This window comes from Podarcis liolepis (assembly GCF_965112155.1).
Source record: "Podarcis liolepis genome assembly, chromosome: 9".
In the NCBI taxonomy this organism is placed as follows: Eukaryota; Metazoa; Chordata; class Lepidosauria; order Squamata; family Lacertidae; genus Podarcis; species Podarcis liolepis.
The window spans coordinates 29818057-29844943 of NC_139564.1; the positions used below are offsets into that span (position 1 = coordinate 29818057).

At 40.8% G+C, this 26887-nt stretch overlaps 1 protein-coding gene and 1 long non-coding RNA gene across 6 annotated transcripts in view; one reads left to right on the forward strand and one right to left on the reverse strand.

Annotated features, from left to right (window-relative positions):
• The window catches only part of LOC310686562, a 132746-nt gene that overhangs the window by 94161 nt on the left and 11698 nt on the right, over positions 1 to 26887 (reverse strand). The window lies entirely within an intron of this gene.
• Positions 1 to 26887, forward strand: part of LOC310686556 (uncharacterized protein) — a 126426-nt gene that overhangs the window by 64233 nt on the left and 35306 nt on the right. The window contains exons 3-5 of one of the 5 annotated variants that reach the window (XM_083460395.1): positions 20674 to 20780; positions 21774 to 21895; positions 22127 to 24712. The exons of 1 other annotated variant lie outside the window; for it this stretch is intronic. In XM_083460395.1, coding sequence (XP_083316521.1) covers positions 20674 to 20780; positions 21774 to 21869 — 203 coding nt within the window. In that variant the 3' untranslated portion in view covers positions 21870 to 21895; positions 22127 to 24712. Of the gene's footprint in view, positions 1 to 9829; positions 9948 to 20673; positions 20781 to 21773; positions 21896 to 22126; positions 24713 to 26887 lie in introns of those variants that run through there. 3 more of the 5 variants (XM_083460396.1, XR_014515985.1, XM_083460394.1) reach the window with 3 other exon arrangements.

Here is a 26887-nt window from a genome sequence, read left to right on the forward strand (position 1 = left end):
GGAGAGACTGCTGTCATTTGCAGGAGGGGAGAGTGAGTACCGTATATGTTTGGGTCCTGTTTGCAGGTTTCCCACAGGCCTTTGTATCTTTGTAGGCCACTGTGAGAAAAGGATGGTGGGCTACAGCCTTTAGTCAACCAAACCAGAGCAGTCAAAAATGTGGAAGGTGGAAATTACATTAACCTAAACCTTGACTTCCAGGTTTTGATGCAGCTCATCTGCACAGAGACTATGTATGTACAAGAAGTTTTGTTTGAAGGTTCTGCTAATGTGATCTGGAATGCTCTGAGATTCAGGGCTCCTAATTGTCTAGCAAGAAACTAGACACATGTCTAACTTACATGTACAAACAATCTGTGCAGGAGAACTGGATCAATGTAGGGTGGTCAAGAGTAGGGCCACAAAGCACAATGCCCACTAGTCCTCCACATACTGACTGTGCCCTGTTTGGGCTTAAGACCCATTTCACACAAGCAGTATTGCACATGGTGTTGCATGCCAGCTTCTGCATTTGTGGTTACCATGGCAGGTGTGGTGGGAGATCAGCCTTCTGACCAATCTAAGCACCAGTGAGATGGTTGATCATCATCCCAGACATCCTGTGATGTCCTCTGCCTATTTCTCAACTTCTAAGTTGAAAGGAGGGGCTCTATTATTTGGTCCCTTTTTCTGAGGTGTTTGGTGCACCTAACACAGAGTGGTCAAACTGGAGAGTGCTCTGATGCCTTTTCCCCTGTAGGTTAGGTTGGTGTGGTGCTGCTATATAGGGCCAAAGAAGACTCTGGTGGCCACAGTGTTTGGCTAGCAAGACCAGCCCAAAATTGTAGACTCCTGTTTGCATGGTTCTGGATTAAGCCACATACCATATCACATGCTATCATATAGATATTGAGCAGAGCATCAAAAGACATTGTAACCTCAACCACGACTACCCACAACTACTATTACTAAAAATTTATAAAGCAGCAGCAATGTGTTGTGTAACATTGTTATTCTGATTGAATCCTGTATTGCCACACATTATACACTTAATAAAATTACAGGGTGAGGAAGATTACAAAACCAGTGCTTAACTTATTGATGTGTTAAAGAGAGCATGTATTGTCAGTGGCGTAGCGTGGGTTGTCAGCACCTGGGGCAAGGCAAGTAATTTGCACCTCCTAACCCGTGGATTTGCGCCCCCTAACCCATGGATTTGCACCCCCTAACCCTAACCCCCAGATGTTGCGTCCGGTGCTGCCGGCCCCCCTGCACCCCCCACGCTACGCCACTGTGTATTGTATAACAACCTAGATTATTATTATTAAAAGAAAGCACATATTTACTCAGAAGCAAATTAATGGAACTCAAAGGGATGTTTTCTCAGGTAAGTGGATATAGGATTGCAGTTTAAGGCAACACGCCGGTGGTGTAAGCCCTATTGGCCACAGTATTACTTCTGAGTAGACTGGTTTAGGATTGTTTTTAATCTGGTGTCCAAAACGTAAGAACAATTTTTGGTATTTGCTTGGTTTGTTTTTCAACTTTTAGTTGAAGACCAGCTCATATAAAAAATATTGATAATGACTTGAAAATCATGGTACAAACAGAAATTCTAATGGAAATGCCAGCAATCCTGACATGAATGGCGCCAGTATAAATACTTCCAAACTGACAGCTACAAGCCCAGAGGCAAAATAAAAGCAAGTCTCTATCTTTCTATCTTTTTTTTAAAAAAAAGCCCTGTTTCTTGGCCTTCTGTTACTGGTGATGTCTCACCTAAAGTGTATCCAGTGACTCATCTTCCAATTACTGTTGCTGTCATTCTGGTCCAAATTAAGAGACGCTTTAGAAGATTAAAATAACCCAGTTGTGAGGCCTTATGAAAGCTTTGCTCTAAGCAACCTGACTTCCCTCTGATTATGCTTAAGAGGCTTTTGGATTCACATGTAAAATACATCTCAGGAACAGCAAATGGCCTTTGCCTTTGAAAATAAGACAATGGGAGAATTGCTTTAAACAGGAAAAGCCTTTCTTTCAAAATAACCATTCACTCAATATCATCTTAAGCTATTTTCAAGGGTACGTCAAATATGTTGAGGTGGACATGAATTACTGTTACTGCAGAGTGCTTGGATTCAAGATATTGTTGAGGAAAAGGTTTCACCTGAATTAACTTCGGGTAATCTGATGCTTTGAAGGAAAAAGAGAAATCTAGCCAAGGTTCCTCACTGTGCTACATATTCACAAGTCCTTTGTGCATATTCACAATGTATCCTGAAGCCTGAGAAGCAGGTATGCACTTTGAGGAGGTACGATTAGCTCCAGCTCTCAGATGTTTGTAATACAAAAGCTTTTTCTATAGTCAGAACACATTGATTCCACTGCTCTGCTCCTGACTTCTATGCATTTCTCATCTCTGAGCATGGGTTCTGTGTGCATACAGCCTCTGCGCGTACATGCATGATCAGGGACCCTGCTTCTTTGAAGGGTTCCAGATCATGCATACAGAACCTATGCACATACAGCTAAATGCAGGGATGAGGGATCTGTGGAACTCAGGATATCAAAGAGGCTGTGAAAGTTGTGTAATGCAGTTCTGGCTGCAGCTGTGAGGTGCTTTCCTATATATTTACTTTCCTTAGTCTGATCTGATCAGAAAAATGTATTGATGGAAGAAATGTTGGTGTCCTCCCAAGCAGGGCTCAGAAAAGAACCGTGGGGCCTTGCAAAAGCCAACCTCAAAGGAGAAATGAGTTTTACATGCCCCTGAATCCTTCTGCAGCTTGGACTGAAATCTAAGGTGGGAAAGAATTGCTGGCTCCTTCCACTATGCGATGCAGGGGAGCAACGTTACCCACCATTTTTTGTCCCTGCATCTATTCATTTAATGCAAAGATTTCATTTAAATACAGGCAGATTTAAGAGACTGATAGGTGGCAGATTTCTCCAGGCCTTGGATTCACTCAGGAAAACTCTCCACAATTTTCTGAATTTTGTGTGTGGAAGATCTTGCGTATCCATCTATAGTGGCCAGATACCCAAATTTCCAATGCACAGAGCTGTATTTTTCCCAGAAAGGCAATCCATCCTCCCAATACAACCTCCAGAATGTAGGTCTAGCTGACATCTGGCAAGTCAAGTTCCGCCAAACACACAACAGTATGTTATTTGCCTCCAGATAAAGTCAGGCCAGCCTTAGTTGAACATTTAATAAACAATTTCCTGGTGGAAACCACACATAACTTTACAAGGCTAGGGCTGCATCAATAAATCCATCATTCTGTTTTTAGATAAACATCAACAGAGATTAGAGAGCCAGGTCACCCTCTGAACTTCCATTCTTGTGTGAGTGTGCTGTCAACAATCAAGCTGTATAAACAAAGGTCTGTGTGTGCCTGTGCAGCAAAACGTCTCCTCTCTCTGTTGCCTCAGCTTCACTTTAGCAAGGGCGGAGCAGAACTGGAAATGTCTGTCTCCTGCAAGACAAAATCTGGAGGGGAGCCAAATTCCACTGGTCCTACAGCTTCAGGGAGGAAAGAGTTGTAAACCAGCAATTAGTAATCCTGCTACTAAGAGGAAAGATTGCTGGGAAGTATAAATAGGGTCACTGTTTATACACAAGTTAAACTAGGAAGTGATCTGATTATATTGCTGCCAAAACGGCATGAGGGGGGAAAGAGCTCAGCTTGTGAGAATCACTGGGCTAATTCACATGACTCTTTCAGCAGGGCAAAATGGTGTTTGACTCGGCCTGTGAGCTGTTCTACACATGGTGTAGACTGAAGGCTAAGGGAAGTTTTCTGGCTAGCAGTGCTTCAGACTGCAAGTAATAATAATAATAATTTATTTTTTATACCCCACCCATCTGGCTGAGTTTCCCCAGCCACAAGTGGGTTGTGTGTGTCCTATCCTTAAATTTTTCCTTCTTGAATGTGACAAAGCCAATATGCTGGGATACAGCTTAGTAAACAATACAAATGGAACAATTTAAGCAGGACTTTCAGAAATGTGGCACATTCACACCCCAATCTACAGTGGCACGCCTCACATAATGTGTAGAATGGCTTGGTTGGTAAGGTGGTTTGCCAAGTTTAGTTGCTGGAAGTGATTTATCAGATAGCTTTGTTATATATACATGAGGTTATTATTGGTTGCTCTATCATAGTCTACTCAAGGGTGGGAATGAGGTAGATTAGGATCGATTGGTAGATTTCTGAGTGATCTGCAAAAGATTAACAATGGCAGCAGCAAAATGATTTCCCCCACTTAAATTAGGGTGCTGAAATGATGGTGATGAGCCAGGAGTAGCTTTTGTGTGAAAGGACTGGGCTTGCTTCAGTTCTGGTACTGGTGGGGGGGGGGTAGGCAATTGCTAGGCTCAAAATAGTTCTTTTATTCTAACAATATGTCTTTTGCAGTTGGTACTGATTGATACTGTAGATCTGGGGGTTCTAGTAAAAATGAATTAGATTTGACAAGCATACGGTCTGCCTACCGTTGTTCTACTCAGAATTGTGGTGGGCATGGCCCTTTTGGTTCTTGGGCAGATGTCTTTTGCAGCACTCATTATTAAATCCCCTTCACTGTGTGCTCAAATTATAGCTTGGTCAGCACAGATACAGCAGCACACTGGTGGATCAAAGGTGGCATTTGGGAATGCAATGAAATAACCAGATAAATGTTGAACAAAATGGGGGACAGCATGGATCGGCAAGGGACTTCCTAACACTTATGTCACAGGACATAAAGTGCTGCATTTATAAGTACTATATGAATAACATTTTCATTCAGTGTTTTTTTTAATAAAAAAGATTAAGTCCAGTCTTAAGATTCAGTATGGAAACCAAATAAGTGATTGATCAATGGAATGAAATTGCACAAAGTAAGTGTTTTAGTCTCAGAGTAGATACTCATTGTGTGAATTGTAAGTTAGACATGGCCCCTAGGAAGGTGGTTTTTACCCTTGAAGCTAATAGCAAAGAAACAGTAAATGGTCAAAAGAGGTGTTCACCTAGAAGTTTGAGCTTATTAGGTAATTTAACCACTAATACTAACTGCTCAACCTTTCACCACTGGTTTTAAAACAGGTTTAAAACAAACACAACAGCCAAGAAAATTAACAGAAAAATTACAGTCACCCGAATGACAACAAAAAGAGTACAGATAAAATCAGTCAACAGTAAGAACAAAGTATTAGGAAAATAAGTTTTCAGAAAGTTGCAATATGGATCCCTAGGACAGGGAGTTCCAAAGGAGGCTGCGATGGAGGAAGTCCTCTCTTGCATTGCTGCCAGCCACACCCAAGGATGGAGGATAAATAAGTTCATTTTTTCACCTTGAAGTAAACTGAAGTAATTATCTGGTCCTGAATTAGATCAGAATGCACCTATTAATTGGATCACAATCTTCTCTGAATTTTGCAATGCAGTTTGGGTCTTCCCCCACAATCTTATTTTTCCATGTATATATTTTTTCGAGTTAGTGCACTGGAAATAATTCAAAAATGTACACTTCAGGGGCAGAATGCACATAATATGTATGCAATTTAAATGTGAATTTTTATGCATTTTTAAAACAAAGATCTGCCAAGAACGGGATTGATGGGATCTATTATTGAGACATACACAGATGATGTGGAATGGGAATAGGATGATCCAATCATCCCTCAGATGGGGGTGGGCATGCAAAAGTGCCTCCCTCAGTGACCTCAGTGTGTGGAAGGGATTGTGGATTCTGTCCCTGCCTAAGCTTCTGTAAAAAGAGTTGTGCTTCCAAGGTGTTAGAATTTGGGCAGAAACAAGCATATAGAAGCAGGATTCCAATCAATTGTTCCAACATGATCATCTCATCAGTCTGGTCTACTCTTCTTTTTGTCACAAGCTTAAAAAATGCTTTCTCTTATTTTATTTATATGTTAATCTTATCAATTGATTCGTATGATTAATTGACTAAGTTTTCTTCAGCCGGGTGACTACTAACTAATGACTGGGCTGAGGTTCACAAGCAAGCATAGTATACACAATAAGACTGATTAGATCTGACAGGCACCAAGTTCAGAGCTGTAGGGAAGAATGACAGCATAAAATGAGGAGGAAATCATTTGTGACATGCCCTTCACTTAACTTATTGGCGTGTCATTTTCAGCCTAAAGTATATGACGGATCTGAAGCATTATTTTAGAAGACGTCCCTCCCCTTCCTTTGCTTAGAGAAAGAGGTATTGTTAATTATAGCTTAATTTCACTTATGTCAGGGCCAAGGAAATTCTGGTACTGATTCACATTCACAGAATGAATGCAGATCAGGCATTAAAGTTCACATAGTCTCTTGTACAACAACAAGTGAAACCTGCAACAAAATGTTGCAGGGCATCCTCACCCGCAATTAGGTGTTCTGTGCAGGATTCCAGATATTCCAGATTTTCCTCCCTTCCAAGCAGGGTATTTTTCTTCCCACCCCATTTTTGTCCTAGGTGACATTTAATATTTTATGGTGGCTCAACATGCTCAGTCTTCATGGGGCTGGATATATTTTTGGAGCAGGGAGATGTCCTCATAGATTTTTTTAAAAAAAGTTTTTTTTTGTACTTCTGCAAACCTCAGTCTCCACCTTGACTCTAATCCTGTCAGCAGTCAACACCTGAGTTTGTTACTATCTTCGATTGCTCATCTTAAGTAGTGCCTGAATTAGTTGATTTTGGACCTGTGAATGTATACTTGATTTCAATATGTTCTGTAGGAATTAGAGGATCAGACGTAGCAATCCTTTGGGCCTGTCATGTAAACTACAAGTTTGGATCTAGATCTATATTCACATTGCTCTGGGGCAGGTGTGTTCTTAGAGCATGAATATAGGTTGAAATCCTCTCATCTTCCTAAGCTTGTCCATGCAGATTAAAAGTTTTATTTGCTCTAATTATACACGCAACAATATGTGGTCACACTTAGTCATACACTGTGTGTGTGTGTGTGTGTGTGTATGGGCAGCATGTTCAAAAATAGTATAAATATTATGGAATGCAAACTATTGTACTTTGGGAACACCCATCACCTCTGGCATTGGCAAGAACTGCGTTACATAAACAGTTATGCAATTAAATAAATAGATTAATTTAGGGGCAACAGAAAGGCACATGTTGAAAAAGTACCTTCCAGAGCCGGAAATTTCTGCAGTTCTAGAACTTTGGAACACACTGTTTAGATTGGTCTCTGTGTGTGCAAGTGTGTCTTTGCTGTGTGGGGAAGGCAGGACTGGCGCGCGCAAGCAGAAATAGTGCACAATTCACTACTAAGTAAACTCATTCCTCTGTGCCTCTACAGGGCATTTACAGAGCAGGAATTATACTGGCTGGATGACAGTAGGAACTTGACTAAGTCTGGTGTGCCAGCAGATCTTGGAGGTGATCTGACATTGGGCTTATTATGCAAGCATGTCAGGAAGAAGGATGCCAGCATATAATTATGCTGGCACTGCCTCAACTCTGGTGCAACTTCACTGATACAGAAGCCTTAAATGGTGATAATGGGATCATGGTGGGGAGGAGCAGCCCTTTCCAAACATGGCTTTATCGATATCTTAAACCATGGCTTGCCAATTTGTTGGGGCAGGGGGAGGCAATGGGCATATTTGGAATTTGAAGAAAGTGTCCATGGTGCCAATCACACAATGGCTGCTGTGGAGCGTGCGTGTCAATGGCTGCTGTTGCGGTGTGGCGTAACCCAAAATGGCTGCCACATCTAATAGAGCAGAGAAAGAGATAGGGTCGCAAAATGGTGTGGGCATGCCTCTCCCGACGCTGCTCTGGACAACAGTGCTTGCTCAAAGGCAGAAAGTCTTTGCACCTTTACTCTGTTCAGAGTGGAAGGAAGGCTATCGAATCCTGACAACCAATGAAATGGGGCTACAGGAGTGGGGGCTGTGTTCAATACAGGAGAGACCAAGCAAATGAAAACAGGAGCTGAGCAGGAACATAGTGCATTGTGGGTTTTTGAGGGCATCTCTACTGAGATGTATGTGCATGGCAGGCCTGCAGATTTGATGGTGGACCTGCTATTATAGCCAGGCAGGATGCAGGATGCAGGGTTAAGATTGCAGCCAGTGTCATTTAGAAGAGAATCAAATGTTGAGTCTAATGGCAAAAAACTGTGATCAATGCAAATCTCCCTCTCCCCCCCCCCACCCCACCTTAGCTCTGTCAAAACAAATAAATTTCTGAAAGTGGAATGTACATACTGAAAGCTACCCTTGGGTTGTCTGTCTCATATACTGATTAGCTACATGAGAATTTGCTAAAGTAATTACCTCCTAGTAGTTGGCAATTACCATGGCAACCTCACCATCACAAGATAAATTCAGCCGTTAATGAAAGCACCACTACCAATGTGTCAACTCTGAAACATACATTATATGCCTTAAAAAAGAAAAAAGAAGAACCTTTGAACAAAAGCCTTTCCTGACTAAATTGGAGAAACAGGTAGGCAGCATATTCATGCAAACTGTAGGACGGCCCCGAATCAGACAAGAGAATGGATGGCTTTCATCCCCCCCCCTTTCACTTTTCTGAACCCAGAATCTCCGACAGGTTAACAAAAAGTATCTTATTTCAACTCACACAATTGTACCTAATACTTACCAAAAGTGGTTTTAACCAAGAGACAAGGTAAATTTGCAGTGATTTAAGGCAATTTATTTGTTCCATCTGAATATTGTGCAAAAATGTAGGTCTTTCAAATACTGCTCTTCAAATCTTAAGTTCAGTTCTGCACATTTACACTTCGGTTTACGATATTCTTTAAAAAAAACTCCCCGTGAAAACTAGTGCAAATTCCTCCTTATATACATGCATAGCCTCTTGGGCTTGCCGATCGGTTCTAATCTACGCAACAGGGTAATTTTCACTAACGTGCATGTTAAGACAAATTTTACCCCAGTATGTGCATTTTTGTGCACATTGCTTGGTTGGAGAACAGCACTGCAAAATTTGGAGAAATACGAATTTCAATAGATGGTTTTGTTTTTGTTCTCATTTTGCATCAGAAAGTGAAAATGAGGTAGGTTTGCCTTTAAATGTGACCTGAATCAAATTTCTCCCCAGCCGCTACTCAGAACAAACCTGTAAGCTAAGTTAGGCAGAGAGAAAGTGATTGTGAGGCCCAAGCTTTTTGGTTAAATGTGAATTTTTTGTGGTTTCCCTCCCTTCTTATCACTCATCCTTGCCTCTCCTTACTGCTTGATGCACCAGCTCCTGGCAGCCTTGGAAAAGGCCCAATTTGCCCCGGGATTCAGGCCTTGGCCAAATCCGGTGCACAATTTTAATAGATCCATGATAGATATGGATTGTGACTAATGTGCTGTGCAAACTACTTCCCAAACAAAAGGTGGGAGTGTACTGAATCCAGAGTAAATGGTTGTGTGTACACAGCCTCTGTATTCTTTCCGAAGGTCTTACTTTCCAGATATGAAGAAGTCTTTAATGTTTTCCAAAGAAACATGTTTCTTCAGGTTGATACAGTGAGCAAATTATGATGTTGCCCGCAATGTTTCTTTTCCAGTGAAGCTGCCTGTGGGCAAATGTTGGCGGGGTGCACATAAGAGGAATAAATAAATAAATATTTACTCTCCTTTTACTATTTGCAGGAATAAGGTGTGGAGTATGTACCTAGCTTTGCCATGACTCCATTGTTTACAGTGAACTCCATTGTTTACAATGGAGAACTGATGGAGGCCAAAGGTACAGCCTTGTTTCACTGGGGGGGGGGGAGGGATTTGGAGAAACTGTGAAGTCACAAAACATGCATTTTGCGGTATAATACTATGACATGCCCCTCACTTCTCCACATGCTTTCCAGGAACCCAAGATTACTGCCACCAGGCTTAGTTTCCCCTGGATAAGAGAGAGCTGGAAGCCTATCCTGTCTTTGCAATTTTTCTTTCATTTGCAAATATACAGTCAGAGCCTACTTGAAGTAAGTAGATCCATAATAATAATAATAATAATAATAATAATAATAATAATAATAATAATAATAATATCTCTATGTGGGACAAGAAGCTACATTTAGAACTGGATATGGAACAACTGATTGGTTAAAAATTGGGAAAGGAGTACGACAAGGCTGTATATTGTCTCCCTGCTTATTTAATTTATATGCAGAATTCATCATGTGAGAAAGGCTGGGCTGGATGAATCCCTAGCCAGAATTAAGATTGCCGGAAGAAATATCAACAACCTCAGATATGCAGATGACACAACATTGATGGCAGAAAGTGAGGAGGAATTAAAGAAACTTATATTGAGGGTGAAAGAGGAGAGTGGAAAATATGGTCTGAAGTTTAACATCAAAAAAATGAAGATTATGGCCACTGGTCCCATCACCTCCTGGCAAATAGAAGGGGAAGAAATGGAGGCAGTGATAGATTTTACTTTCTTGGGCTCCATGATCACTGCAGATGGTGACAGCAGCCACGAAATTAAAAGACGCCTGCTTCTTGGGAGAAAAGCAATGACAAACCTAGACAGCATCTTAAAAAGTAGAGACATCACCTTGCCAACAAAGGTCCGTATAGTAAAAGCTATGGTTTTCCCAGTAGTGATGTATGGAAGTGAGAGCTGGACCATAAAGAAGGCTGATCGCCGAAGAATTGATGCTTTTGAATTATGGTGCTGGAGGAGACTCTTGAGAGTCCCATGGACTGCAAGAAGATCAAACGTATCCATTCTTAAGGAAATCAGCCCTGAGTGCTCACTGGAAGGACAGATCGTGAAGCTGAGGCTCCAATACTTTGGCCACCTCATGAGAAGAGAAGACTCCCTGGAAAAGACCCTGATGTTGGGAAAGATGGAGGGCACAAGGAGAAGGGGACGACAGAGGACGAGATGGTTGGATAGTGTTCTTGAAGCTACCAGCATGAGTTTGACCAAACTGTGGGAGGCAGTGGAAGACAGAAGTGCCTGGCGTGCTCTGGTCCATGGGGTCACAAAGAGTCGGACACGACTAAACGACTAAACAACAACAACAATAAATAGGCAGCAAACCAACAGGTTGTGTTTGTGGTTCTCAAAACAACAGCATAGATCTTTAGGGGGGCACCCTCAAGTCCATTTGCTTCCAGTCAAGCTAAACTCCTCCCTCTCCCCACAGTCTCATTTCATGCCTCTTTAGGTTCACCTTATGTGATCGATAATATTCTAAAGATTATGGTCGTCTAGAAACATTGGCCAAAATTGGCCCAAGCCAAAAGCTGGGGTGGAGAATATTTTTCAGCCTGAGGGCCAAATCCCCTTATGACAACCTTCCGAGGGCCATAGTGTATTTCAGTCGTGGTGCGGCCAGAGGTAAAAGTAGGCAGCATCAAGGATGTGACTCTTGTGTTTGTATAGTGGCATACATTTCAACCACACAAAACTCAGGGGTTTCTCTGCATATCTTCCTCTACCACCATCCTCCGTCCAAGCAAGGAAGAAGCATTATCACAGTTCAAGGACATATTCTAGCCAGGCAAGAACACTTCAGGTTGTACAACAAGTCCACTGATGAGTGTGACCTGGAAGGAGCAGCTAGAGAGACATGTGGGGCACATTTGGCCCCCAGGCCTCAGATTCTCCACCCTATAAGCCCTTTTAACATATCTGTGTGTGCATTTAAGTGATATAATTCCTTTTTAAAGCAACGCAATAACAAAGGCCCAAAAGCATAAAACTACCTCATCACAATGTTATTGAAATTAAACTATTTGTTGTTGGAGATTCAGAAATATCAATCTTTTCCACCCTTACTAAATACAACTCATGCATGGGAAATCAATTATTCAGCCACATGGCTAAATTAATCACAGAAGGGAGCAGTCAAAAGCAGTGTTTGCTATAGCGTACGATATAGTGTTACACAATTACCCAGGTGTACCACAGTGGCTTTTCACTCAACACCTCTGCGTATTACCCAGACACTGCCAGACACAGGATGCTAAACGAGATGAACGGGTTGATATGGCACCTCCATTGTTAACTAGATGTTTGGAAATTAAAACTCTTCATAGAAGTGCACGCCTTAAAAACCTAACATGAACCACACATCTTAAAAGCTGGTACCATTCTGTGTTAGTTGTTTGTAAGTATTTTAACAAAAGAATGCCCTCAGAATGCATGAAACTACTGTTTCACCACTTGAACACAACTGAAAAGCAAAGTATAGGAAAGCATGATGATTAACTCTGCTGAAGCAATTAGAAAGGTCTGCAGCTTGGTGGTAGAGTGTGTGCTTCACATACAAAAGGCCCCGTGTCCAGACTTTGACATTTCCAGCTGAGAGTTGGAAATCTCTCTCTCTGAAACCCTGGAGAACTGCTACCATTCAGTGTAGGCAAAACTAAGTTAGATAGTTCGTTAATCTGACTTGGTTTAAGGAAGGTCTCTAGATACTGACAAATGTGCACACAAGCCTTTGGAATGGAATGATGCTAAATAAATTTATGAAATTGTGCTTTTGCAAATAAACAATTTGATCCCCAATGGAGCCATGGGACTGGAAAAGAGAACTTCGTGGGGTGGGGGGTGGGGGAAGAGATGCAAAAAAGGGAACAAAGAACAAAACACCCACAGACATTTGCTTGCTTTCCTCTTTAGTTTCCAGACTTTACAACTATACAAGAACTTACTTGGGATGTAGGATGTGGGAAGGGATGTAATTTAAAGCTATTATACTTAGTGAAACAGTGCTTAGTGAGAACTGCAGAATTTAAAATACTACTGTTTTTGTTGATGCTGTTGTCGTCATCAACATTGGCTTTGTTCACGTAATTTATCTAACACACATCAATACTTCTAAATGAAATGTTTGCATTTCTATGAAAATCTTTGCCCGGGCATTCAAAGATGAAAGCAGTGAGACTTACTGCAACTTAATAAAGTTTTCTCTCCCCCCCCCCTTTCCCCCTTATTGCATGGGGACAATCTATACAGGCTTCCATGCCACAGTAGTCAGTATTGTGCGTGGGCATGAATAGCCACAGCTTGAATTTGCAGGATGCCAAAGGCTGTGAAAAAATATACCTTTCCCAAAGGAATTTAAACAAGTGTGACTGAATGAAAAGCTCAAGAATTTGCCTTTCACAAGACTTCCTGTCCAGTGTCCAAAAGGTTTCCTGCCTGCTTTGCATTCAGACATATAAATCCAGTCTAGCTGAATTCAAGGTATATAAAATGCAGGCAGTTCTCCTGTTATGGGTAGGATCTCTTGGCGGATATAAACTGTCACAATCAATCAAAGTCTACTGAAAAGGCTGCATTCCAGGTGGCATGCATAAGTTTGGTTGGAATCCCAATCTTTCTAGTACTAGGAATTTATACGTGAGAATCGCTTCTTGCATTAAAAGCAATTGTGCATGGTATGAACAATGCGACTACTTGAAAAGTATAGGATTCTGCAGATGAAGTAAATGCAAATGTGAAGGGCCAGATCTATAGCAACTGTCTATAAATTTCCTTCCATGGAATGAATGGTAACATGGTGACTAAATTGATTGTTTGAAGCATGCACTAAATGATTTAGAGATCATCGTTGTCTTATGATATTCTGTTTCATGTTTATTTTCTAGGGGAAAGAAAAAAAAACTTGGAAAAGGCCAAGGGATAATTCAGCAAGTTTCTTAACTAATGAGCACAATGGCATTGGTCAAGGACGTACAAATTCATTGATTTTGGTGAGAGAAAATAAGCATGTACTTATTTGCTTTACCTAAGCAGAAATCTAGCATGTAAAGGAAATGACTAGACTACAACCCTTGACTCTAATATGCTAGCTATCTATGATCACATCATGGCAATCCACCGTATAAAAGTTGACCTAAGCCAAAAGTCCTTTTGCACATGTTTGGCATGTGTGTGGTTTCAACACATGGCAGAGGAGTTTGCTGCCCTTGCCCTGACTTCTGTAGCCCTATTCAGGCATTCATAACAGCACTTAAATTTACCCACAAGGACAGAGAAGATGTGTGAATGTGCTAGCTCAGACCCTTACACAACTTAAAGGATGATGGTATGCAGTGGGGAAGCCTCGTGTAGTTGTGGAGGTACTTGCACATTTTGGAACCCTGATTTTTCATGCAAAATATGTGCATGGCCCTGCCTACCCCACAATCCAATATCATTGCTGTTTTCTAAAGCCATTTCACCATATTTGACTAAAGGATTAAAAACAGCCCTGCTGGGTGTCTATGGGAGGCCCCAAGAAGCAGAACATGAAGACAACACCACTCTTTTTCATTTGCAGATCTCCAAAAAAAACCCTCACTCCCATTTCTCTCTCTTTTTGCTATTTGCACATGCTAAAAGACTTGTATGTGGGAACTGCCATTAATTTGTTGGTGACACACAAATACTGCACATAGTCATTCCTTTTCTGAGCATTCTGGTTTTTTTAAAAAAAAGCTAAAATGCTTGGGCAATTTTTCAGTTTATTTACTTACTTATTTAGTTGCAGCATTTATGTTGGAAGCCCAATAACATCATTCTCTGGGTGACTCACAAAGATAACAGAGACATGGACTGAGGACAAATGCAATCCAAAAGACAGAATGTTGGACCTGGAGATGAATTGAATGCTTGCCCAGCCAGGAAATCACAAAGCAGCATTGGGCATGTCACTCTTTGACCTTGCCATTAAGAATTTCCACTTTGTGGGTTTGTTTAGTTTAGAACAGGGATGGGAAGACTGTGACCCTCCAAATGCTATGGGCCTCAGACAGCATGCTCAGTGTCTAACAATATCTGTGGTGTGTGGCAGGGCAGGGGAGACAAATTCCCTACCCTTAGGATAGAATATCCGTTTATTCTTTTTGTGAGAGTGAGACTGATACAGACGGAAACTTTTAAGCTTTTAAATCTAATCAATCAATCAATTAAGGGATTTTCACACCAAGCACACTTCCAAGCAATAAAATACGATATACTTGCATATTATCAGGCCCCATTGGGAACTTAAAATTTTCCACTGATTCTCCTTTAATGAACTGATTCTATTTGAGCAGTGCTGTTGTTGTTTTTGTTTAGTTGTTTAGTTGTGTCCGACTCTTCGTGACCCCATGGACCAGAGCACGCCAGGCACTCCTGTCTTCCACTGCCTCCCGCAGCTTGGTCAAACTCATGTTTGTAGCTTTGAGAACACTGTCCAACCGTCTTGTCCTCTGCCGTCCCCTTCTCCTTGTGCCCTCAAACTTCCCCAATGCTAGCTGAGTCTTTTTAGCTTGGATGGTCTTAGCGCTGAGCTGAAACATTTTTACCTCCAGCAGCTACAAACAGCTCCCCATATCCCACAAGTTTTGCATCCAGTCGGGGGGAAGGGGAACATGCTCCCTTTACAAGATGCACCTTTATGTTGGGATGCACACTGCAGAGGAATGGCAACCTGATTTAGGAATGTATTTGGATTGACATCTGGATACACATCCAAATGCAGGTGCCATTGTAGACACAGGAAGGCAAGAAGCTGCCTTATACCAGATGAATCCGTTGGTCTACTGAGCTTGGTGTTGTCTACACTGATTGACAGTAACTCTCTAGTGTTTCCAGTCCTACTGGCAACTGCTGGAGATTGAAATTGCGACCATCTGCATACAAAACAAATGCTGTACCACTGAGCTCTTCCCCTGCACTGAACTATCATCATATCACATATTTGGATGTGCATCCACAGAGAACGTTGGCCCCAGGGCCGTCTTTAGCATATGAGCCACCGGGGTGCAAAGATCCACCCAGCGCCCCCCAAATTTAGTTTAGCTGCCCCCAGATGAGAGTAGGATTGCCATACGTCTGGAATTTCCCAGACATAGGCTGTATCCGGTTCTCGAATGGCAGCCCATGTCAGTAGTGTAGAAATCTTGATTTTCTTTTGAGGTTTCACAAAAAAGCTCAACACTTTTCACTTTTTGAAATATGGCAACCCTAGACGGGAGTCCAGTAGCATCTGAAGGACCACAAGTTTCCCATTCTTGACCTATATTATTGCAAGCACCAGAAACAATGGCTGCACATGGGTATGGAAAGATGTGCAAAAGAGTGAAAGGTGAAAGTGGGCTTGTGAGTATTTTTGTAGCCCCTGAAATGAGTACCTTTAGAGAAAATCAAATGTCACATAAATGTAGAACCCAGATTTTACTCTCAGTAGCCAATTGCTATATTCATAGTTCCCTGCCATTATCTTCTGGCACCTTTTGAAATTACGAAAGCTACTGGCATCCTTTCTTATTATGAGGAAAGGTTTACATCCACTTTTCCCCTCTACTGCGAGAAAAAGAAAGAATGAACTGAAATTATAATGTACTCTCATGCAATTTGGCTCTTAAAACTGTTCACTTTATCCTATGGGGGCATCATGCTAAGTACTTTCAAAAATCGAACGGGATATGCTATAGCTCAGAGCCCAACATTTAATGATTATTCATTCAACCAAAGAAACACTTTCCTAAAAATCCTGTCTGAGGTAGTTTGTAACCAAGACTCTGGTCATCTGGAAAATCGCTAATGGAGAAATGGACAGGTATAGGGAGAATCTGTTTTCTTACCCTTCCTTGCATTACTTAATTTCAAGGGATTTTATTCCACAGCCTTTTCTTTCCAGCTTGTTAATGCTTTGCATTTTGGAATGTGATCTTGATGGTTATTTATGCTCTATATCTCTCCCCCCCCCCCAGTTATGCATTAAGCATCTGGAATCCATATGGAACCTTTACTTATTTAATTTAGTGGAGGCATCTTCAGATAAGAACAGGGAAGGGAACTGGGCTGACTGCAGGACCAGGAAGAGTCAATTGGCAGTCCTGGAAAAAGGACAAGAAACTCATCTTGCTTGTCCTCAGGGACCTAAGAATCTAGCCTCCTCAGCCACCTAGGTTTTCAAGCATTATTCTTGGCCTAGGCCCTCAGTTTTAGACTGGTAGGGGACTTAAAGTTGCCCTTCATCCATCCTTGAAGTCTATCTGCTATTACAAGAGAACACAAAGCTTGGGGGCAGGATATTATAAGCTTTCAAAAAAACACCACCTCAATAAAGATACCACTCCTCCACAAAAAGGTCAATGACACAAGGAAATAACAGGGATATCCTGGAAGATTATAGACAGCGGCTATGAGAGTTGAATTCATTTAAAGTAGGCTAGGTGTTCCCTTACCACCTCTTTTCCTATCTTGGGCTGCAGTTCCCTCCTTGCATCAGTTATTGTGTTATCATCAGGTTGTACACTGCCTTCCTTTTGGGTGAAGACAGAGGCAAAGTAGGTGTCGAGTAGTTCCACCTTCTCTCTTCTCATCCAATAGCATTTCTCTATCTTCTCAATATTAGGCTGAGAGTCTATGAATGGCCCAAGGTCATTCAGAGAGCATCAAGCTGGAGTAGGAATTTGAACCCTGGCTTCCTAGTTCCTAATCCAACAGCCTCACCACTACACTGGATCTTTAATAACACATACACAGAATAATTGTATTTTCAGAAGTATATCACGGACATGTTTGTACAGCAGAAGGAGGGCATTTTAGTCAATATGGTACATTTTTGTTTTCTTGCAACTTCCAAAGTCAATTTTACATACAAGTTACCCATTCAGATCACTGTTTAAGTACCTTTTTCAGAGAGAGTGAGCAAGAGAAGAGCTATACTCTCAGACTGTTATGGTTTCTTCCTTTCACGAATTTAAATGAATTTTAGATTCCAGCTCAGTATCAAGCAAGTGTATGAGTATGTTCCACATCTTCCTGAAACTGGCAAAATAAATTTGCTGTTGAAAGTGATGAGAAAAAAAATGGGCCTGACAGACTGAATCTGGGCATCCTTTCCTGGCTTTCCCCTTGCCAAATCATGATCACTGAAAAAGCAATTCCTTCCCTCCTTGAATAAATGCCATAGAGCTGTTCCAACAAGAACAGCCACATAGACCACAGAGGAGGAGGAGCACTTATGTTCAATAGCTTAGAACTTGTGTGCCTTAGAAAACAATGCATGCTGAAGAAAATTAGTTGATAGAACAAATATTAAGATTTCATGGAATTGGGGATGTGGATATTCATCGTGTGATAATTATAATATCCATTGATGGCTGGCATGTGTGAATGTGCAATTACAAATAAAACAGCACCGACAGAATATTCACATCATCTCAGTTGTTTCCAGTGGGTCAGTACATATATTTAGCTTCCAGTTCTCTATTTACAGTGATCAAATGTAGACAGTTCAAGTGATGTACATGCATGTGTGTAATACTCCTAGTCTACATCTATTTGTGAGGAAGAAGAAGAAGAAGAGTTTGGATTTGATATCCCGCCTTTTACTCCCTTTAAGGAGTCTCAAAGCGGCTCACATTCTCCTTTTCCCTTCCTCCCCCACAACAAACACTCTGTGAGGTGAGTGGGGCTGAGAGACTTCAAAGAAGTGTGACTAGCCCAAGGTCACCCAGCAGCTGCATATGGAGGAGCGGAGACGTGAACCCGGTTCCCCAGATTACGAGGCTACCGCTCTTAACCACTACACCACACTGGCTCTCAAGCTGTAGGAGCTTTCTACATTCTGTAAAAGAGGGTGGAAGAAAGAGTGAAAGTGAAATGATATGTATTTACTCTTGGAGATGTACAGATCACCTCTCGTAGGGAGATGGTGCCCTGCCCGTATTTGGAGCATGTGCTATTGGCCTTAGAATGCAATCTTAACTCCATTTCATTGGGACTTCCAAGGAGACATGGTGACACTTGCAATGGAAGTTACATTTCAAGTTACTTTTAAACTTTTGATAGTGTGTATTGGCTTTCTCTCCTGAATCATCAGGAGTAGTTCTATCAAAAACTCACTGTGAGTGTTCCTGTCCTGTGAAAATAAGAGGTTTGGATAATAATGATCACAGAATGGATGGTACAGCTTTCTAATTGGGGTTTGGAGAATAGGACCTTCTGTTTCCTTTCAAGCACTATCATTCTATAACTCTCTAACACCATCAATATGTTGTTACATCCTTAAGTATTTATGTTTTCAGAACAGGGGAAAAACATATTATGCTTTCAGAGTTGCAGGTTTGCTGTCTGTATAGCAGTAGACATCCCTTGAGACTCTACCCGTTGTGAATATTTGCCAGTGTGAATTCAACAAGGGGTGATGAAACTCTCAATTCACATGCTTGAGTAGCTGACTAATAAAGAAAACGGAGGAAATTACACAACTTGTGTTCTCACGCAAAAGGAGGGCATCAGAAGTACTTCAGTCTTGAAAACAATACGGTGGTTGTTCCCACTATACCAAGGACAGAGGAAGAAGCAATGTGTTTAAGCTTCAGGAAAGTGTACGTAGCTGAAGCAGGAGAAAATGACTTCCTAACCATATTAACAGTTCAGTAACGAAACAGTCTGTCTAGGCAGGTTGTGAAATCTCCATTCTGTGAGGTTTTCAGGACATGTACTAAATAGATATGGATTGTGGATAATTTGGATTTAGGATATTGTGAGTTTGGGCAGAGTGGCAGAAGGAAGAGATGGATCAATTCACCTATGGAAGCTCTTTATAATTTGGAATAATTCCTTAGGCTACAGTCTGGAATTCTGGCAACTGGATTCTTGGATAAATGAGTATGGGCTTCTAGACAGTCATTCATCTGATACAGTTCTTTTCAGAATACAGATTGGTCTCAGAATAAAAAAATACAAGCATATTTTGTAGTTGTGGCTTTGGAAATAATTTTATACTGATTTTATACCAATCTCATACATTTTAGGGTTCTATTTGGGGAGATTGGATTGGGTTGTGTTTCCTTGTGCGCTGTTTGCCACCTTGGGTGGACATGGTGCATAAAGACAACTTATAAATACTGGTTATAGGTAGGTAGCCATGTTGGTCTGCTGTAGTCGAAACAAAATAAAAAAATTCCTTCCAGTAGCACCTTAGAGAATACACTTCAGATACACTTCTTCAGGTATCTGAAGAAGTGTGCATGCACATGAAAGCTAATACCAATAACAAACTTTGTTGGTCTCTAAGGTGCTACTGGAAGGAATTTTTAAATTATAAATACTGAAAATAAATACCCGTATTTTTCGCTCTATAAGACACACCAGACCACAAGACGCGCCTAGTTTTTGGAGGAGGAAAACAAGAAAAAAAAATTCTGAATCTCAGAAGCCAGAACAGCAAGAGGGATCGCCGCACAGTGAAAGCAGCGATCTCTCTTGCTGTTCTGGCTTCTGGGATAGCTGTGCAGCCTGCATTTGCTCCATAAGATGCACACACATTTCCCCTTACTTTTTAGGAGGGAAAAAGTGAGTCTTATAGAGCAAAGAAAACGGTAAATGAAAATAACAGAGGATCAGATTTTGCCTAGCCTTTTCCCTGTCATGCTTGCATTCTGTATTCAAGAATATTTTACTGATGAAGGGAAACACTCCAACATGTGATCCCTGACACAGAACTGGATTCAGAAGGGGCCTAGTCCCAGGAGGGTCCCCCCCCTTGCGATGCTGGAGATAAGTTATAGGAAACAAAATATGAAAGCTAACACTGTTTTAGCTGGGGAGATCTCATCATGGTGCTCTTTAGTAAGCCAAGAGAAAAATAGAAATGTGCAAACGCCAGCATTTTACAAAGCTATTCTATCCTTTCTCTTCTCTTTCATGAATGGTGACACTGAAGCTCGTACCAATACTGTGTTGACGTGTTCAATTTGTCAGGTGCCGAGGCTGCCTTGATGGAAATGGTGGAAGACAAGCTGAGCTACCTCAGGCATAGAAAACAGCCCCTCTCTAATTTTATTGGCTTTGAGGAGAGGAGTTTCTGGGTAAGTAATCTTTTTGTCAAACGTGTGCAATACAAGAAACAAGCATCTAAGACAGCGGAAGGACACAGGAGATGTTGCTGCCCACAAAGGTAGGAAAGGAAGGAAGATAATTAAGAAAAAGAAGAAGAGTTTGGATTTGATATCCCGCTTTATCACTACCCGAAGGAGTCTCAAAGCAGCTAACATTCTCCTTTCCCTTCCTCCCCCACAACAAACACTCTGTGAGGTGAGTGGGGCTGAGAGACTTCAGAGAAGTTCTTATCCACTAAATCAAATGCCACTAGTGTTTTTTAAAACAGCAAGAAGCAAAAGGGGGAAAGACCACAGCTCAGGTAGAGCACCTGCCCTGCAGGTACAAGGTCCCAGGTTCAGTCCCCAGCATCTCCAGATAGGACTAGGAAAAGCACCTGCAGGAAACCTTGGAATCTCACTTCCTGTCACAGTAGACAATATTGGGCTAGATGGACCAATGGCCTTCACTTGTCTTAAGGAAGCTTCCTATGCTTTGAAAACCCATCAAAGATCACAGAAACCTGCAAATAAAATGGGAAAGTGGTAAAGGGTGGCTCCAAAGGTTAAAATTACAGTAGTAGTATAGCCAAACAATCCTGACAGATGGATGTTTTTCAGTTCTCACTTTGCTTTGGAAAGTGGAATTTAGGGAGGTTTACCTTTAAGTGCAAACCAAATCAAATTCTTTTCAGTGTCTAATCATAAGGCAACAATTAAAAGGTGTAGTCTTTAAAGTTTTGAGGATGCCCGGGTTCAGCAATGACACCTTTAGGTAACAATCCTATGTAAAACTGACCTGGGAGTGAGTCCCATTGAACTCATTAGGGGATCCTCATGAGCAGACATGTACAGGACTATACTGTTAATGTAACTGAATATACTGATATAACGTTTTAGAAAGCTATCCTCCTGAAATCTTTAGTCTTCTTACCATCATTAGGAGCATATATTTCATTTTCTTTTCTTTCTTCTTTCCCAAAGAAATCAAAGAAACCCTTGGCTGAGAAACTTGGTGAAGATATTAGGGTAGATATTGCAAAGGGAATAGAAACTTTTAAGAGGCTGTTAATTTTATGATGGCAACATAGCCTGTTAAATCTGAGGTAATACTTGACTCTTTGTTTTAGTCTTTTTCGTGTTTGTGAAATACTGTAATTTGAGGTAATTTTGTGACTGAGCATATTGTTGCCTCAAGGTAACAGAAGCTAGCTCTGCTTCCTTTATAGGGCTCATGATTATGGACTTCCTGAGGAGAATTTTCTCTTATATGATAATAAATTTACCTTTGGATTTGTTCATTTTCTAATGAAATTTATTTATTTTTATGGCCATAGGACCTGTGGCATTTGATGAGGTGAATTTCCTGTTATATGAAGATACATTTGATTTTGTATTTGTGCATTTGATAATGAAAAAGAGAAGAAAAGTCTACAGAACCTGCAATATTTTGTTTTACTGAGCCTCTAAGGAAATATTGAGTGGCTATCAAGAATGGCTTTCTGTCTCCACACAATTTTTAGTCTGATGGTATAGAAATGCTATCACCAAAAGGATATTTTGATTGTCAAATCAGACCCTGCTCAGGGGGATATAGTGGCTTTGATTCTGGTGAATCTATGGCTGGTTCTTTTCTACCCCTGCCTTGCCACTGAAATGCTCTGATTTGGAGCCTTATGCAGGCTACCTTATGCAGGAAAGAAGTGGTAGCTTCCTAACCACTTGGACTTTGGGCAGGTACAGCAGGGGCATTTACAGCAGCAGAAGTCAACAGAGGTACATCTCTGCTTCATCCTAACTCCCTGATCAGGGATTGCAGATCAGGGTTAGGATTTGGCTGAAGACATTTAGCACCTTACAACATCAACAATACTGAGTCTCTTGAACCATATCTATAAAGCCATTCAACACCAGCAAAGGCACATTACATCATCAAGAGGGCTTGCTGTTGCAGCTTGCAAGAACTTCAATTTCTGAATGACTATCTTCTGAAAGACTTTATCTTCACTTTGTGTTTTCTTTGTGATAGGCAAGAACTTTGTGGTTTACTACCTCAGACCCTCTGATCAGCAGGGGAAGGTCCAAACAGTGGTCCAGCCTTGAAGTTACCAGTGCCTGAACTGGTAAAGAAACAAAGCAAAATACTTTGTGAAGGCACATTATACATGGTGAATGATGTGAATCTTTGGTTTCCCCCCTTAGTCATGTTGCTCTCTCCCCACACCCCTTTCCACAAGCAAGGCATTTTCTTCCATCTGGGTATGATGTAGGAGAAGAAAGAACTGGACCTGCTCTAAACCCCTAATTGTAGCACAGAGACTAATGAACTGCAAAGGTTTTTTGTTCCTAGTAACGCTTGTAATAGTTGCCATTCAACTGCATTTTTAAAATCCAAATAAGAAACAGAAAGTATGCAACTTGAGTATGGGTTTTGTGGTTTCCCTGTAGGAAATACTTTTTCACCCAGCATGAAATTATGCTATAAATTTAATTGCATAGGATGCAGCACAGACCAATAACTAAATAACATTCCGTGTTTAACCATCAATACGTTTGTCAAGCATGCAAAGAAATGAATAAATGGAGGTTGCCAAATTTGTGTCAATAACCCCCACCCCCATTTCTCATGACCTACACAACCTGGTCCCATCCTAGTTGCAGGCTGTCATAGGGGACAACAATCTTCACTGGCTTCCCCTCTCCTGCAGGTTCATACCCCCTCCACTTCTGGCACCACCAAGAAAATGAATGGGTCATTGCCTGCCTGCCTCCCTCCCTCTAATAAATAAAACAATAATAAATATAATTATTAATTTATAACCCATTCTTCCTTCACACTGAAGCACAGATCAGCTTATAACACAATATACAATTTAAATACATATTTACAGAGAAAGAGAGAGTAATACATCCACTGTGAAAACAGAAACACTAAGCCCCAACTTCATCCAGCATCAATAATCAGCAGGTTCATTTCTTAAGGCCTGGAGAAACTGATACATCAGCTAAAATGAAGGAATATCGAATGATATGAGGTCATCTTGAGATAACACTATATAGGTGTGTCTTTCCATTCCAGATGCTGGCTTTTTATGGGAAGAAGATTCAACAAGATTTCCAAGAGAGAGGATCTGTTTGCAAAGTTTTGAGGCTGGCAAAGTTGTACAAATCACTTCCATGGACTAATTCTGATCCATGTTCATCAGGAAAATCAACAAGTGTGTCTTCCAGTTTCATATTATTATTTTTGTAAAAGAATATTTTCAAAAACCTTGTGTGACTTGGTGTCCAGCGTCTTGCCCATTCATTTAAATGGGTCTGCTATGAGTATTACTTAGTTAGAAACCATCCCTACAAATTTAATGACAACTTCAATAGCCATATCCAGACATTTCCAACTAACGTGCAACTCTAGGGCAAAAGGCATATTTTTCCATCAACAGCTACCTAGAGACATGTAAACCAGTACAAATTTATTGCAATGTTCCAGTTCAGTTTATTTGTTGATATTATTCATTCCACTACTTTGGAGAAAAATAAAGCCAAAAGCTCTTCAAAAACGACGTTCATTCTGAAGAAACAGTAACATTATATATGACAGACTTACATTATATGCTTCTTGGCAACGGGTTCCCTCAGATATCCCAGACAAAAGTCACTTTCTTGTTTCAAATTGGTATGCAAAACATGAACTCTGCCCTGCTCAACAACACATCCGGCATGTATCAGATTAATCTTCGGCACAGTCTGTACATACAAAATAAACATCTATCAAACAAGACTATCCAGTCATTCCTGAAAGTATTGAGGCAGATAGAGAAGCTAAAATTCATCTACAGCACTTTCTGATGCTGCTGTTTATTCTTATCATGTTATTTGATGGTAAATCTCTCTTAGAGTGGAGAATGCATTGTGAAGTTTAATTCATGTATATCATCAATGTGTTTCCAGGGCTCCAATTGTCAGGAAAAATGGCTCCTACCTCCTACCTCTCTTCTGCCCTACAGGGTATTGCTGCTCTTTCCAATAAAGTAACATTAATTTGGGGGATTCTCCTTTCATTTTTTTTTCCAATGAAGCAAAACAGCTTTGCATTATTACTTACACACACACACACACACACACACACACACACCACACTCTATTCTTGATTTCATTTACATCTATTGGTAAAAGTAAGCAATTTTATTTTATTTTTACTGTGATCTAAATATGCCACAGGGAAGCCCTAATTTCCACATTTTATATCACCCTTCTTATGGAGTGACATATAGAATGCCCCCAGCTTTATCCTCACAACAGTACTGTGTATTAGGTTAGGGTGAAAGAGTCATCCTGTGCTCTGATCTAGAGGAAGGATGGGCTATAAATATTCTGAAATTAATAAATAAGAATGGTCCAAGATTTTCCAATAATCTACTCCAGAAACACATCAAACAAATCAAGCACCAGTTTTATGTTTGACAATGGTGCAAGATAAGCTTTAAATTTATCTTGGGTGCTATGCATGTTAATAGATTTTATAATGCCTTGGACCATATTTCCAAAATCTAAGGCAATAGGTGACATGGCACACAATCCAGGCAGAGTTGGGTTTGTCCCATTTCCACTGATATCAAAAGAAATTTTTAACATAACTGGGGAGCATAAGTAAAATCAGTTTCTCCCATTTACAGTCATGGGGGAAAGAAAGTGCACCCTCTTTGAATTCTGTAGTTTTACATATGAAGACATAATAACAATCATCTGTTCCCTAGCAGGTAAATAAAACCTCAGATGAACAACAACACATGACATATTACTCTGTGTCATGATTCATTTAACAGAAATAAAGCCAAAATGGAAAACCCATTTGTGAAAAACTAAGTACACCTTATGATTCAAAAGCTTGTAGAACCACCTTTAGAAGCAATAGCATGAGGTACGGTAATTGTTTTCTGTAGGACTTTATCCATCTCTCACATTGTTGTGGAGGAATTTTGGCCCACTTTTCTTTACAACGTTGCTTCATTTCATTGAGGTTTGCTAGCATTTGTTTATGCACAGTTTTCTTTATGCACAGCATTTCAATTGGGTTGAGGTCTGGATATCGACCGGTTCTGTTCTTTTTCAGCCATTCTGTTGTAGATTCACTGGTGTACTTGGGATCCTTGTCCTGTTGCATGACCCAATTTCAGCCAAGCTACAGCTGTCGGGCAGATGGCCACACATTTGACTGCAGAAGACTTTATTACAGAGGAGTTCATGGTCGACTCAGTGACTGCCAGGTTCCCAGGTCCTGTGGCTGCAAAACAAACCCAAATCATCACTCGTCCACCACTGTGCTTGACAGTTGGTGTTAGGTGCTTGTGCTGATAGGCTGTGTTTGATTTTTGCGATACTGTGCATTAATGCCAGACACCTCCACTTTGTCTCATCTGTCCAAAGGACATTGTTCCAGAAGTCTTGTGGTTTGTTCAGATGCAACTGCAAACCAAAGCTGTGCTGCCATGTTCTTTTTAGAGAGACAAGGCTTTCTCCTGACAAACTTTCCAAACAAACCATACTTGTTCAGTCTTTTTCTAATTGTACTGTCATGAACTTTAACATTTAACATGCTAACTGAGGCTTGTAGAGCCTGAGACGTAAGTCTTGGTGTTTTTGTTTTTGTTTGCAGTTTCTCTGAGAATTGAATGGTCTGACCTTGGTGTGAATTTGCTGGGACGTCCACTCCTGAGAAGACTGGCAACTGTCTTGAATGTTTTCCACTTTTGAATAATCTTTCTCATTGTAGAATGATGGACCTAAAATTGGTTGGAAATGGCCTTAAAACCCTTCCCAGTTTCATGAACAGCAGCACTTGCTTCTCTAAGAGCATTGTGTCATCTTTCCTCTTTGGCATTGTGTTAAAGCACACCTGAATGCTCCAGACCAGAAAAAAACCCCAAAACATTGGCTTTTATAGAGGTGGGCACACTTGCAGATGATCAATTAATCAAGGGCACTTGATTAGCAGCCCTTGTCTACTACTTAGCCTCTTAATTCCTATGGAAACAATATGGGTGTACTTAGTTTTTCACACCTGATTTCTGCATCTTCACTTTATTTCTGTTTAAGAA